This window comes from Apteryx rowi, unplaced genomic scaffold (genome assembly GCF_003343035.1).
Source record: "Apteryx rowi isolate R43461 unplaced genomic scaffold, aptRow1 scaffold_12, whole genome shotgun sequence".
Lineage (NCBI taxonomy): Eukaryota > Metazoa > Chordata > Aves > Apterygiformes > Apterygidae > Apteryx > Apteryx rowi.
In genome coordinates, this window is record NW_020447419.1 from 6,138,620 (window position 1) to 6,154,576 (window position 15,957).

At 48.0% G+C, this 15,957-nt stretch overlaps 2 protein-coding genes across 2 annotated transcripts in view; one reads left to right on the forward strand and one right to left on the reverse strand.

Annotated features, from left to right (window-relative positions):
• CCNYL1 (cyclin Y like 1) overlaps positions 1 to 9,745 on the forward strand; it is a gene marked incomplete at its 5' end in the record, with an annotated part of 33,213 nt that extends 23,468 nt beyond the window's left edge. The window contains 3 exons of the mRNA XM_026088192.1: positions 263 to 429; positions 4,915 to 5,077; positions 7,967 to 9,745. Of these exons, the coding sequence (XP_025943977.1) occupies positions 263 to 429; positions 4,915 to 5,077; positions 7,967 to 8,083 (447 nt within the window). The remainder of the gene's footprint in view (positions 1 to 262; positions 430 to 4,914; positions 5,078 to 7,966) is intronic.
• A 4,616-nt stretch (positions 9,746 to 14,361) lies between these two features.
• On the reverse strand, positions 14,362 to 15,951 carry FZD5 (frizzled class receptor 5). The gene has a single exon (XM_026087131.1). It carries the CDS (start codon positions 15,949 to 15,951, stop codon positions 14,371 to 14,373), a length of 1,581 nt encoding a protein of 526 aa, XP_025942916.1. The 3' UTR covers positions 14,362 to 14,370.
• Between the last annotated feature and the right edge of the window lie 6 nt (positions 15,952 to 15,957).

Here is a 15,957-nt window from a genome sequence, read left to right on the forward strand (position 1 = left end):
GCGGAGTTTATTGCTCAAAACTGATTCTTCAGTATCTTTATTGTATACCTTAAGGTGGTCCAGTTCATATGTTGTACTAAAAAAATGGAACATGTAACTCTTGAAAGTCTGGATTCTAAAATGTAAGTAGTAATCACTGAGGCTTATTCTGACAAACTTAATGGTAAAGAGATAAAATAGTCATATTGGGGTAGCATGCTTGCTGCTCAGAACTCAGCTCCAGGTCTTAAACACACATCTAAAACTTTTTTTCTTTTTGTAGGTTTATTTGGAAAGGCTTTTAACCTATGCAGAGATTGACATCTGCCCTAGTAACTGGAAGAGGATAGTCCTGGGAGCTATTCTGCTGGCTTCTAAAGTCTGGGATGATCAGGCTGTGTGGAATGTGGATTATTGCCAAATATTGAAGGACATTACTGTTGAGGACATGTAAGTTGCAAGGTTTGGTTAATCTGCAATATTTTCTAGAATGGCAGTTTTCTTCATCATGCCTTACTGAAAAATTGTCTGTCCTCTGGTGCTAAGATATACATGCATGATGCATATCTGGTGTCAGGCCTCATTCCCTTATTTTAACCGAGGAAACTTTAGATAATCTTGCTTTGAGACAAATCTGAATTAATATTTCTAATGACTTGGGTAAGTATCTTTAAAGTTAGTTTTCTTTACCTTTTTTCCCCAGCGATGAGATATGGAACTGACTACTTGCTTTCGACATATTTTTCACATTAGTGTAACTCTGAAGTGCCCAATTTATAGTCTTAACAAAAATCTTTCTGAAAAAAATTGAAAAGTCCATTAAATTTTTTCCCTGACTTTTCTGTTTTAGAAGTTGCAAAATTTAAAGGTAAGCTGTAACTTGTGACTCGTGTGTCTGCTCCCACATCTAGCTAAGGCCCGAATATTTCAAGGTCTGAATTCTTAGCTGCTGCTTTTGGCAGACAAGTGTTATTTGTGTTGGTATCTGTGGTTGCATGTGGGTGCATCCAGCTACTGCTACAACTCATCCTATTTGGGTGAGTTCTCTAGACCTGCCTACATCGCTGAGAACAACATTCGCAATCTTACTACTGCTTGTTGTATGAAAGGTTGTTTCTCTTATATATTCTTGCCTCAGACGTAGATTTCAGTTTTTTTGAAAATCTCGAATCTGCTCCCTTTCTTGGTGCACTCAGCTGCAAGCCCTGCAGTTTCTGCAGTTTCAGAGGAAATTTGTCCTTGTGGCTGCAGGCTCATGCTGCGGGCTGGAAGAGTGTTTATGGGGAGTGGATTTGGCCCATTAGATTTTCTGTTAAATTCCAGCTCACAAAGTTCTATCTCTGCGAGCCTTGAGATTTCAACATTGTTGTTTTAATTCTATTAGCCAGCTTGTTTCTGTATTTCCCTCATTATCACAGTGCTATAGATACTAGACAGCTAGCTTAGTATCCTGCTTTCTGGCCTTGATAAACTTTATGATGTTTTGTGCATTTTTGAGTTTTATCACACCATCGAGGTGTAATTGGTTTGTGTCCAGGCCTTGTAGTAAAAGACAATATTAGTACAGGAACAGGCTGAGGTGGAGGAGGTTTGTACTCGGTGCTGATGGACTACTTATGTGAGATACTCTGTTCCTGCCCTAAGCTCTCTTCCCTAGATTCAGCCTAAGGCTAATGCTTAAAATCCAGTAAGCAAATATTTACCTAGGACTTTTTAGTAGGAGGAATATCCAGTTTTCCTTCCTTTTAGGTTTTTTTGTAATAGGGGAGGGATTATCTAAAAATGGGGGAGTTATCTACACCAAAACCACTTTTTATTATTCAAGGTATTTTACATTGTGAACAGCAACAGCAAACATAGCATCTTGTTTTATACATACTCCTTTCCTGGGAGTTCTTTGTCTCCAAAAGTGGGGCTCTGCCAGCCATGCTTTCAAGAAGGCATAATTAGTGATTTTATACAATGTACATCTTCAGTGAACCTGGCTCAGAGTGCTTGTCTATCTGAGGAACATACTTGAAGCGTTGCTGCAAATAACTCTGAGATGGCTGAAGTGGGGTCAGCAATGCTRGGAGAGCTGGAGTATACATCTTGCTCTTTTTGATGTCTCTTCTTGTAGCCCTATTTGGGAAAAATCAAATTGATAGCACTGAAAATACCTGTAACAAGAGGGATGTTTATTCTCTATTGCCAGTGCTGGGTGTCTTGAAATTGTCAGTACTTACATTTTCAAAGCATTGATGGTGGTAGGGGAAAGAGACTGAATTTAGGCTTATTTTTTCCCCCAATTTGAAGATGGGATTTTTCAATTCCAATCTCATTTGAAATAATTTAGACCTTTGAATTTAGGAGTGGGCAGAGACTGAACAACCCTGTCTAACTGTGGCCCAGAGTGTCCAGCCAGGCGCTGCACTGCTGCAACTTGGCAGAGTTCACTGCTCCTGGGCTGGGTTACACCACCATAACTGGGACCTTGGAAAACTGCTTTAAAAAGATACTCAGCAAAACTGTAAACCCAGTTTATAATACTACTCTTAATTAATAATTGATACTATAGTTAATTGCCAGCTTTAGTAGCTCTGATATTTCTTGAACTAGTCACTTGATGGTAAGCATTAGCTATTTTGAATACAGCTATTACTGAGAGGAAACAACTGGCAAAGGACTTCAGATATAGTGGGATTATAATGTTGGGGATAGCTGGTGATGCTGCCGAAAGCAAAAAAAAACCCAAGGCCCAGCAGCTCCCCAACTGTAGCTTTCTTGGCAGACCGCTACCAGAGCTCAGTCCCTGGGAGGGCCTGTCCGCAAGGACTGGTGCCAGAGCTTGCTTTGTGGCTTTGCCCTTTGCCTCTACGTATCTGGAAGGATCTCGCTAACTTGATGCGTACTCTTGTTCAGCCAGGGCAGGCTGAGCGTGGAGATTACACACCTCAGAAACTGGCAAAAGGGTTTACAGCAGTTTTAGTTCACCCAGTTTGTGTGTGTGTGTGTGTGTGTGTGTGTGTGTGTACACAAACCGTGGATCGTAGCCAGGCATCCCTTCCAAAGGCTGCGTACGTGCACCTTTGCCCCCCCCAACCACGTGCACCCCTGACCGCTTAGAGGTGCTTGTTTCGTGGCACCACCCCACAGCTGCCTGTTAGCCCTGTCAGCTGCCTGGCACTTACGGAAACTACTAGTGTTAAAGTTTGTTAAGGGATACATGATGCAGGTCTTGGTGTGATTGGCAGATCAGTTAAGTTGCCTTAGCCTCTTCCTACTCAGGATAGGTAAAGCATTCATCGTTTTTGTTTCCACCTCAAGGCCTTTGTCCTTCAAGCAAAGTAAAGTTTTGTACTGAAAGATTTTTTTTTTTTACTTATTTCTAGTGGGGAAAAAATCAAAGGAAATTAAATGGATATTTGGAAGTCATCCTTTGTCAAAACTTACTTGCTTTGATGAGAGTGAATCCATAATCACTGAAAAATTAATTGTGCAGCTGCTAATCTTACTATGACTGCTTGTAAGGGGACACATGCTGTTCATTCTTTTGGCTACATATATTTGTAAATAAGGCATAGGAAACACATGGGCATTATGCTTTCCCAGGTTTTAAACCACTATTAATAGACTTGTTAATCCAATGAAGAATTGTGTTTTTACACAATTAAAATGTATTCGTGTAGTCAGTACAAAAGGGGCAGTGAAGAGCATTTATTCATAGAGTAAATCAAGCTCTGATCAGCTGATCATCAAAACATTATCTGATTTACATTTCTATAGGCTTATGACCATATGAACAGGAAATTAATTTTGGCACTAGGTTCAATGGTACTCAAGTCCATCACGCTAGCAACAAGCACAAAGCAGCTATTCATATTGAGACCCGCCAGCCAATACAGGACACAACCTGGATGATTCCTTGATTTGTTTCCCCCCTCTGATAGGTAAAAACATCCATTTTAAAAGCTCCCCAAAAGCAAGAATAACCTTGGCACTGAACCTATGCAACTTATCTTCTGGTGTATTCGCAGTTGACTTATATAGCTACTAAATTCCATAAATACAGGTCTGTTACCAGTGGAAACATGAGTTGTTGAGAGTTAGTGTTGAACTGAGTTGCTTGTTTTGGGTACCACCAGGTTCTTTTAGGTTAATTTGTAGGGGGGGAAAAAAGTGTTTTCTTCTGTAGAACATCTCCGAGGTACTTGACCACGGCACAGGAGCTGAAGCAGCCTTTGTCATGTCACGAGTCTCTTCCCGCTTTCCTCCAAATATTTTGCCCTCTGAAAATAGTCTAGTGAGTAAAAACTGGACAGCGCCCTTTGACACTGTACTTTGTTATCCTGCCAAATGCTATTGAGGAGAAAATTCCTTCTCCCACCTAATGCTGCTTATTTATTTATTTATTGGAGATGAATCCATGTTGCTTCAAGAGGCTTTTTTCTGTGAGATAATAGCAGCAGCTCTTCATAGATCCATTTGTTGCCGTGGTGATCTGCCTACTCCTTTTGTTAGCCCGCCTCTCCTTCAATAACCCCCTTCCTGTTATCAGCCTGGCGAAAATGTCTGCAAGTTCTTCAGAGCTAATAAACAGCATACATCACTCCTTTCATCTGATCACTATAGCGTGGGGCCGCGCGAGCCGGGCAGACCAGCGCGTGAATTGTACAGCTGCACTAATGGAACTCGGCAGAAGGAGCCTCCCGGCCGCGGGCGACTGCGCCGCAGCCCAGCGCCTCGCTCCCGGCCCGAGCTGCCGGGGCGCAAAAGCTGCACCTTGTTGTGTGCGCTGCTGAATGAACAGTCTGGCCAAACCAATAATGCAGACTTCCCCGTGACGCTTCCGAAGTTACTCGTTTTAAAAATAAACTTGAGGTCTCCTCAGTATTTGCAACCAGCTAAAACAGTCTTTTTCTTTTCCTTTGTCTTCTGTCCCTTTACTCCTCCTAGGAACGAGATGGAAAGACACTTCCTGGAGCTGCTGCAGTTTAATATCAATGTTCCTGCCAGTGTTTACGCCAAATACTACTTCGATCTTCGCTCCCTAGCAGATGACAATAACCTGAGCTTTCTGCTGGAGCCTCTTAGTAAAGAAAGAGCACAGAAACTGGAGGTAATGGTCTGAGATTGGGTGAGCAGGGGACTCTGTGTGCATGTATAGTAAGAACATCTGTTGCTAATCATATTAAGTGGTGGTTAGAAAAACTAAAAAGCTTTTAAATTAGTGTGTTACAGGCTAATTTAACCTTTTTATAACTGGCATTAGCACTTTTAAAACCATGTCTTATAGACTAAGCTAATATTCTGAGGAAAGGGCAGAAAAGAGATTATGGAAGTCTGTCTAGCAGATCACTAAATAAAATGGATGTTATTTTGGGAACCATAGTTCAGCTAGGCTACTTAAGATTGAAAGGATAAGTGTCATATGTAATGGATTGTCTGTCCTTCCCTGGTCACAGTCTGTATTCCAAGCACCTAGAGACAGTCACACTCAGACCTTTCTAAATACTACCAGCTGAAGGTTTCCCACTGCATCCCACTGCACAGCTGCTTTTAGATTTAGCAAGAGCGCTCTTATTGCTCTCACGGTTTATTAAACTCATGGTTTAATAAACCATTTGTTTGGGGGACAGCTGCAGAAATAACAGTATGTTTCATTTAACAACTTTTAGAACAGTACCTTTCTAAAGAAATGTTGCTTTAAGTTAAGCTTTTGGAATAGTTGCTTCTTAGCAATACTTCAGAATGCCCAGAGGAGTATAAATATAGATTACTGGCCTTTTCTTGCTAGATGGAAACAGCTACCCGTCCGTGAGTCCCATGGCGTACTTTGGTATGAAGGCTCGTTTAAAACAACCTTAACTTTTGCAGCATCAGTCTCTCCTCCTAGTTGCTGGATATGTGTAAGACATTTTGAAAATATCTAAATTACCTGGGTTCCCAGGCAAAGTTTCTTGTTGGATCAATGCAACCTTTCATCTGTCCAGGTTTAATTGATGACCGTGCATGTTGTTTTGTTGACCTTTCAACAAAGGCATTAATGCAGGCCTTATGTACACTGATACCATAGCCCCTTTCAAAGAGGGGTGTGCTGTGGTATTCTTGGCTTATATTGTTCTATTGTCCACCCCCAATAATTCTGCCAAGTGCCAGGTTTTTTATTTTGTCCCAGAAGTGGTTGAACTTTGGAAATAAGCGTGTTCCTGCCTGGTCCTTTGGAATGCTAGGTATGATATGCCTATGAATTCCTCTATTTAAAGTTAAGCAATGCAACTCTTCTGCTTTGTCTCACCCTTGTTACTTGCACTTTAAGCTAACACTGTCACTAATTGTAAATGTGGTTGTAGGGCAGTTCATATTCCACAGGAAATTGTTTACTGAACTGTTCAGTGCCCAGGCATAAGTGGATGATTTACAGATTGTGAGCCTGTTTTGTTTCTTCTTTGCTAGTATTTGGGGGTCTGGTATTTAAAAACCAAAGTAATTTTCAGTGCAGTATGTGATTTGCCATAACATACTTACTAATGCATCTATGTAGGGCATTTTGGTTTTAATTCTAAAACATGTGATAAATATTCAAACCATTTGCTTAACTTCTTTTTTTAATCCTGCCTTTGGGTTTAGAAGCACAGGAGCAGTTGATAGGAGCCTGTGTGAAAGAGTGAATTAGTATTCCAGGGACTGAAAACTGATTTACACCATATGGGGGACTGGGGCTAAATATGTCAACACAGGTTGCTCTATGATTGATGTGCTAGCATTAAAACAGGATGGAGAGTCTGTCTGGTCTTGCACTGGGAGCTCATGCAGCCAGTGTCTCAAAGAATGCCACTCTTGAGCCAAATGCGTGCCTCCAGAAGGTCGGCAGAAATAAATGTAAATAATTATTTTAAAATACACTTAGGAGTTTATTCATGCTCAGAGTGCTTTTCACCTTTTGAACTTCCAGCACACTGGGCTGTGCTGAATGGGTGCTGCCTTAAAGGGAAGGTGGAGGCTTGTAGCTGATTGCAGGACTCTGAAAGTTCATCTGGTGATAGATGGTAAATTATTAATGGAAGTAAAAAAGTTCAGAACTGAAATTTAGTTCAGCCTCCTATTACTGGATATCCTTATTTATTTGCACTGATAGTGCTTGGAGGCTCCAATAAGAACTAGGCCTTGCAGGTGAGAACACAGAGTATTTTTCTGGACAGTCATGTGTCCTTAGGAATTAAATAATAAGGCTTGATACTAGAATAGCTGCACCAGAGTAAATGCTGCTTGACTAGCTAAATAAGCAGAGCTGGAGCAAGCAAAGTGGCTGAAAAAGCAGTTAAATACTAAGTTGTGCACCTGTGCAGCTATTCACTAGCTGTATTAAAGCATCGTGGCTAGTGCYGTGCCATTGAGCAGTGGGCTGCCCTCCCTTCTCAGCCCTCTTCAGCGACCTGATGGTTCGAGCAGGCTGGGGGAGCGGGGTGCAGGGAAGCGAAGGCAAAGCAGAGGCCTAGCAGAGCTCATTTGCTAGAGCCGCTTCYGCTGAGTGGCCAAGTGCAGGGGCTAGGTGGGGAGGCAGAAACCTTTTCAGCTTTAGCCTTTTCTCTCATACAAACAGCGTGTGCATTTTTGTGCTGTTAAAAACCCGAATATCAGGCCTAGCTAGTAGCTGCAGTTTTGAACATAACTTGTATAAACTCGTAAGTGKATCTAAGTTTTCCATTAGATAGTGGGAATGGTGTAAGAACGAAGATGCTCAGGTACAGAAATCACTATGCTTTTTAATGTCTTCACTTCTGACGTATAGGATTCTCGTTAACATGGGGAGAGAACTCACTCTTAACAATTTTTTCCCTCCGAAGCCCTGCCTATTTACTGTCATTCTAGGGAGAAGGCTGAAAGGTGTACAGGGCCTGAAGTGCCTGCCCTGTTGGTTACTACACTTGTAAAAGCTTCCTTGAAATGTTCAGACCCTTCTAATGTGTGTATTTTTCTTTTGTATCTATCTGAACCTGATTTCCAGGCTATCTCCCGGCTGTGTGAGGATAAATACAAAGACTTGTCAAAAGCTGCTATGAGACGATCTTTCAGTGCTGATAATTTAGTTGGTATCCGCCGTTCTAATGCCATCCTCTCCTGAGGAGAGAGAAAGGTGCAGCACCATGAACCAGCATCCCTATGAACCGGAGGAATACCACCACTCCATGCACACAAGCCAGCGGTGATGGTGTCTTCCAGCAAGAGGAGGAGAGGAGGGTAAAACTAGCCAAGGGAGCCCAGAGCTTAAGGAGCATTCTCAGTGCAAAAGATGCGACCTTTGTCAAATCAGACTCTCCTCCTTTAAATGTATCCAGAGGTGCAAAAACAAACTTTTCTCGATCTCTCCCCCACAGATGTTTGCTTACTATGTAGGCCTATAGCTGTGAACTCTTGAGGTTTTTAACAATGAGTAGTTTTAAATTTTAGAATTTAAACACTAACAACGTGACTATAGTTACAATGTTCTTCCCTCCTCTCCCCTATCACCCAGAATCTCACTGCATTCATCTCTCAGGTCAATGCAGTGTTAACAAAAACAAAACAAAACATGGGACTCTTAACAAATTATAAAGCCACTCTGGAGCTGAAAAACTGTAGCATAGACAAGTGTTGACGGCTTTTCCCTGGTTTGGCTACTAAAAGCTGCTATTATTGGTGATCTGTTCATAACCAAGAAGCTGCCTAGCAGGAAGGAATCCTAACTCTGCACCAACAACTTACTCCAGTAGAGATTGTCAAAAGACTTTGAATGTTTTGACTGGGAGCAGAGAAATGGTTTTACGTATTGTTAAAATATATAGGGTCCATGCTGCATTTCTTGTGAATTATGGTGCTTCTCTCATTTTCTGATACTTATTATTGCTCTGGAAGAGATGCAATCTGTATATTTTTCTGAGGCATTGAATGAGAAAGTTGGTCTGGAAACATCATCACCATCTCAAACAGTGTAGCAATCCAGTGATGAATGGCATGTGTGCAGCACTGCTTCTCGAGCTCTCCTGCAGATCTCTTGTGCTATATACAGTGGAGTTCCTAAAGCTGATATTGTGCATCCATCCGGCTCTTCTTGAGTTTTTTATCTCCTGGGAGGGATTTACATTCATAATGAGACAGTAATGAGTTTGAGAATCCCGAACTACCTAACAGGGTAGATGATTGAGAAATCTTGTGTTCAATTGAGAGTTATCAAAAATAGTTCCATAAAACTCAATTTTTTTTATTTTTTTTTTTTTTAGAAGTGAATTTTACCTTGTGCAACTACTCTTCTTGAGGCTTGGGTTTTGCTCTTTCTGAGACTTTGGAATGGAGCTCACTTTAAGGCTCTGAAACTGAGCTCTAAACAGGATAAGTATTATTAGACTCTTCCTGTTACAAGTCTTTGTAATATCTTCCCCTCTCGGATCCGAATGGATTCTAGGCAGTTTGTCCTAGGAGCAGATCTCACTCAAAATGGCACAGTTTTTGTGCACTTCCTCTTCCAGGCAAGGTCCAGAAACTTGCGCAGAATATCAAGTCCATTTGCCTTTGAGAGTAAGGGTGCCTGAGTGTATTAAACAGTGTGGCTGCACTCAACTGTTCAAATGATGCATATAGTATTTTATGGTATGCAAATATGCCAGCCCCTGGCTCTCAAATCCATGGAACATGGCGCTTCAGGTATTGATCACAATTCAATTCTGAAAATAATGCTACATCTTCAGGTGGTTTTTCCTTTCTCATGTTTGTATTAAAAGAAAAGCTAATAAACTCTATTTTAAATAAAGTTAAAGGTGAAGTGTGTGTTCTGTACCATTGTGAATGTCTCAGGAGCCAGTAGCAGAGCTCATTTGGCAAACATGAGCTGCTTGGTCTGCAGTGTCGGGCAGGGTGTGGGCAGTCTGTGCCTTATGGAGTTGCTTTGTGGGTCCCACACACTAACTGGACTTAGAATTTGACCCAGGCAAATAACTAATTGCTGACAGTTCCTTTGCACTTAAATAGCCTGCAAGTAGGGCCAGTCTTTCTGGAGGTGATTTGCCTTCTTTTGAGCCCTTCTTGAGGCCCATTAGATTGGAAGTTACAAGTGACCAGCTCCTGGATTGACTCATGACCTGATAGCAGACGAGCCTCAGCACTGCCGGTGCCCTCGGCTCAGCGGGGCCGGGCTGGACGTGCGCCGTAGCTGCCTGACATGGCTGTGTCCRCAGGTGCAGCGCCGAGGTGCTCAGCAGCAACTTGTGTCACTCAGTCACCTTTTTTGCCAAATGTGATGGAGGCTCTGCCTGCTAATCCGGATGGCAGGTGTATGACAACGCAAGCTGCCGGCTGCTTCTGCTAGCAATGTATCCTCCTGGAGACTGCTGCTAACAAGTGTGCCTGCAACCTTAATTGGTGTCAGGTTTACTGGAGCATAACCCAGAGCATTTGCTAGATAGATAGGATTTTTTGATCTGTAGGCCTCCACTACAATGTTAACCTCTTAAGAGACAAAAACTGGCACTACCCTTGTTCAGGAGAAGCTCTGCTCTCACATTTAACTTTCTGGTCGCCCCCCCACCCCCACCCCCCCCCAAAAGAACTAGAACCAGGAAAACAAAGCTAGTGGCCATCTTAGGTTAAACAATTACAAGTAAAGCATACAGGTCCCTTTTGAAGGGAAGAACAGTGATATTGTTTCCAAGGGCATTGGATTTAGGTGGGTCTACTGGAAGACTGAATGGCAGGGGGTTTTCACTACTTTTTATACATTGACAGCATTTTTTTTTCCTTAAAAAGGCAAGAGGAAAATTAGAATCATAGTTAGAATACTAGAATTAAAGAAACTGTTACCTTCCTTTCTGCTCACAGGCTAGAGCTACAGCCATAGGATTACTGTGCCTTGTGAATGGTACACTCCTTTCACTCTCCCCCACAGCTGAATAGTATTTAATCTCTGTTGAGGTGACCTCTGGCTGTATTTGGTCATAGGGCAGCACTCCCAAACTGGCAGGACACTTGTTGCATATATAATAGCTACACTGTGGACCAGCAAGAACAATTTCAGCACCAACAAGCCTAAGCCGAGCAGCATGTGTTAACAATCAGCRCAGGCCAACAAGTCACCGATGTGCTTCTGGGCTGCTGTGATGCCCTTTGGATTCGGCAGACCTTTCCCTTTGTGCACAGGACTGTGTATTTTGTTTCTAAGGGAATTTTATATGAGAACTACTTCAGAGTGGGTTTGGCAGCTGAGAGGACAGGCACTTCAGCAAGGGAATAAATGTCAAGAACATCTCTTCTGGATAAGCATATAGGCGTCAAGAATAAGCTGAGCAAGCAGAAGAGGCCACAAGAGCAATCGAGGCAAGAGCTCACACACCAGGTTGCCAGTGCGGTCTGCCCTGATGGGAGAGTGGCACGGGCAGGGCTGCTGCCCCCTTCCAGGGCTGGTATTTCCCACGGCTTGATATTGCAGTGGCATTGCCTAGGACTGACTTTCTGTAAAGTAATCTGGGAAAACCACAGTTGCACCAAGGCACATGACAGCGTACACTGGGCTACAGGCTGCTACAGAAGGGAATGTATGTTCCTGTACTAATTCCCATGCGCTATCATGGTCTGGGGCACAGTCTGGGACTGCATCCCACCGCGGACACACAGACAGCGACCCACAGCACCTGCCCTGCCCCGGCTCATGGTGCTGTATCAGGCAGCAGTGCTGCCCAACTCCTATTTACTGCGAGCGCCTGCCACTCGCCAGCAAGGGCCTGGCGCTGAGCCGCTGCCCCCCCAAGGGCTGCCCCGCGCACGCCGGGCTTGGCTCTTGGCTCGGTTGCTGCCTGCTTCACCTGCGCTGGAGTGTAGCAGGGGCAGTGCCCGGTGCGGTGCGGAGGAAGCGTGAGTCAGGCCAGACCGCCCGCTCCCGACCGCGTTATCGCTGCGCGCTGGAATGCTGCTTCCAGGTAAGCGATCCTATCTGGTGCGACCTGGTGTGTGCCTACACACCTAGCTAGATAGCAGAGTCCTGCACCATTAGTCACCACGGAGCCAGCCTTAACCCCTTGCGCGCCTTCCCCAGTGCTTTTCCCAAAATGAGAGAGCAAGTGCACAGCAGATGGCAACACGGACACTTAAATCAGAGGGCAACATCCTACCTGACTCGGAGCTGTCATCTGCTCGGCCTGATAAGTATCAAAGGGCAACTCCTCCGTGCCTGAGCTCAGTGCAGGGCGAGGACCTGATACTGCGAAATGCCAATAAAAGTTGATAGTTAATCCTCTTCTGCCAGAGAGGCGCAACCTTGAACTGTCAAGGAACCGGCCCGGCAGAGAGGGCCCGGGCCCCAGCCTGCAGCACCGGCAGCCTCAGCACGGCCACGTGCATCTGCAACCCCCAGGCCACCGAGCCCAGTGCCACCGCAGGCCCCGGTGCGTCCGGGCAGCACGACTCCAGCTGCACGAGCCCCCTGTGCAGAGGCAGAGCCATGCTGCGTTAACCCACACGTAGCAAGAGATCCCGGCACCACGCGAGCCCCACACGATCCCCACTGACAGGGGACCCACACATCCCTCCACACACTCCTCCCCTCTCCCCCAGCAGAAGTTTTTATTGCAATTACTCATCTCATATAAGCAGGAGCAAAGAAAACAACACACACTTTTTTTTTTTTTTCCCTCATAAATAACTAATCTCTATACTTCTCTTTGAATAAAATTTCTTCAGCTTTTCACAAAATATAATACAGTTAGTTATTTAAACAAAATTGAACAGCATCAGGAACCAAAGAGGCAAAAGAATGACATGTAATTTCTCCACAGTACACAGGGCACCAAACAACAGCTCCTTTCCCACCAGCTGTAACTTGGTGCTCAGAAGCCAGGCTCAAGTACTAGTTGATTGTATCAACCTACCATCAGATCAAAGCTGAACATGGTCTTGCATTTTTCAATAGGCAACAGTTAATCTTGGTTTAAAAAAATAAAAAATAAAAGCTTTACACAGTCAGTTACATTTTAAAAAAAAAGGTCTTTTGACGTGGTTTTGTTCATTGTATTGCATGATGTGTATTTAGCTGTATCTACAAAAGGCACTATAGAAAGAGACGAGTCCGGCGAGGCATGGATCGGATCAGTTTGGAGTTATTTAATGCCCTGGATTACAACACGAGACTACCCACAGCGTATGTGCGCCTGCACTGCCTCCCTGATGAGCACACACCTGTCCCGAACCCGTATCAAAGGTCACTACAGCTCCTGTATATACAGCCCAGGCTATAATACAGCTATGTACAGCGTGTAACAGAACGTGGTGCAGTTCTGCCCGGGACGAAGCACTGCAGCGAGCCCTGTCGCAGGAGCGCGGATATGTGCGCCGGGGAAGCGATCGCAGGGAAGCACGACCCCGCATCGCTGGCGGGTCCGTCCGTCGCGCCGCGGCTGGGCAGCGCCTCRCTCAGCAGCCCCGCGCGCCCCAGGCTTTGGTTTCAGAGCGGAGGTGGCCGCGGCGCCGGGAGCGAGTGCGGCTCCCGGCAGCCCGGCCGGCAGCAGAGCTGGCCATTGCTCGCCRCCGCTCAAGCGGCCGGGTCACGGTGCCACTCCTGAAATGGGGCAAAAGGGACCTACGCGTGCTCTCTGGGAGGTCGCGTACATAAGCACCGTTTGGGGGGGGAGAGGGAGGAAAAGACCCTCAGGTGCTTCAGGAGAGGGCGGGGGGCAGCCGCGGCGCGCGAGCTATCAGCATCCCCCCACCGCAGCCGAGCCCCCTCCTCAGCCGCCGCTCAGCGCACTTGGCCCGGGCCCCCCATGTCCCGCTGCGCGCAACCCCGCCGTCACCGTGCCTCCGCGTTACGCACCGGCTCTGCCAGCGCTCGGCCGCTGCCAAACCCGGGAGGCGAAACGGCTGGCGGAGCTGGCGCGAGGGCAGCGCGAGCGCTCTGCTGAGTTTCCCCAAACGAAGTGCCGGCTCTCGGACCCAGCGCTCTCTCGCAGAGGCACGTCTTTGAAAAAAGCAGCAAGAGTTGTTGAAGCCAGCTGGCTGACAAACCTAGCTGATTCCCAGCAAAAACCACCGCCCGGTTCGGACATGCCCCCCCCCCAAACCCGCGCACGCTGCCCGGTTCAGAAACGCAGCCTCTCCTGGTAACGCCGGCCGTGCCCCTCTCAGCCGGCGCCTTGCGCCGCGCAGCAGCCAGCCGCTGCTGCGCGCCGGGCCCGAACGCCACCGCCAGCCCGGCGTCGCTCCGGTGGGGCCGATCCCCGCGCGGCGCCCAGGCTCGCTCAGCTCCCCCCAGCTCGGCCARCCGGCTCCGGCGTGCTCCCCGCCCCGCTCCCGTGCCGGCTCAGACACCGGGCCCGCCGCCACCTCCTCCTGCCCAGCGCGGGCCCCCCAGCCCTCCGCTGCCGGCGGCGGGGCTGCCGGCRGCTCCCTCCGTCACACGTGGGACAACGGGACCTGCTTGTGGTAGGGGGCCAGGCTGGGCAGCGCCGTCGTGCCGGCCAGCGCGGGGCTGGCCTCGCCGCACACGGAGGCGCCCGCGGGCTTCCTGCCCCGGCAGCAGCGGGCCGAGAAGCGCCTCCACGACTCCAGGGTCTTGCCGGACCAGATCCAGACGCCGGAGGTGATGCCCACCACGAGGCACATAAAGTACTTGAGCATGAAGACGGCGTAGTCGGGCTTGGGGCTGTGGGGGTCACCCGGGCAGGAGCAGTTCTGCGCCCGCTCCCAGGCCTCCCGGTTGTGCTGCTCGTAGATGTAGCAGGCGATGACGATGGTGGCCGGCACGGTGTAGAGCACGGTGAAGATGCCGATGCGGATCATCAGCTTCTCCAGCTTGTCCGTCTTGGTGCCGCCCTGCTTGATCACGCTGCGGATGCGAAACAGCGAGATGAAGCCGGCCAGCAGGAAGAGGCTGCCGGTGAAGAGATAAACCACCAGCGGCGCCAGCACAAAGCCCCGCAGGTTCTCCAGGCTCTGGTTGCCCACGTAGCAAACCCCGGCCACTGGGTCGCCGTCCACAGAGCTGAGGGCCAGTACAGCGATGGACTTGGCGCTGGGGATGAGCCAGGCGGCAAGGTGGAAGTACTGCGCGTAGCCGGCGATGGCCTCGTTGCCCCACTTCATGCCGGCAGCCAGGAACCAGGTGAGGGAGAGGATGACCCACCAGATGGAGCTGGCCATGCCAAAGAAGTAGAGGAGGAGGAAGACCACGGTGCAGAGTGCGGGGCCCGTGGTCTCGTAGTGGACGTGGTGGTGCTCAGGGTTGCAGGCCACACTGGCGTGCCCTGCCACCAGCCGCACGATGTAGCCCACGGAGACAAAGAGGTAGCACGCGGAGAGGAAGATGATGGGGCGCTCGGGGTACTTGAAGCGCTCCATGTCGATGAGGAAGGTGGCCACAGTGGTGGAGGTGGAGAGGAAGCAGAGGATGGACCAGAGGCCAATCCAGAAGGTGGCGAAGGTCTTCTCGTCCTGGGTGAAGTAGGGCTGGTAGCAGGGGATGGCGCAGTTGGGCACCTGCCCCGTGCGGATGCGGTTGTAGAGCGGATGGGACTCCTTGGAGATGGGCACCAGGGGCGCCTTGCACTTGCATGCCCGGCCGCAGTCYGGCCCTGATGGGCGCTGCCCGCTCAGCGGCGTCAGGTTTTTACCCGCGTCCTTGGCGGGGCGCGTGGGCTTCCCGGCGAAAGGCGGCGAGGTGGTGGCCTCGGTGCGGTTGTAGCCCATGCACAGCACCTCCGAGTCGCCCAGCACGGGCAGGCGGTCGCAGCTCATGCGCTCGGGCCAGGCGAAGCCGTACTGCTGCATGATGGGCGAGCAGCCGGCCTTGGCCCGCTCGCAGACGGAGCGGCAGGGCGGCAGCGGCTTGGCGTAGTCGGGCAGGCAGATGGGGGTGTACATGCTGCAGAGGAAGAAGCGCAGGTCGCTGGAGCACTGGATCTCCACCAGCGGCCAGAACTGGTGCACCTCCAGCCCGGCCTCGTCCTGCGTGTCGTGGTTGAACTGGTTGGGCATGTAGGT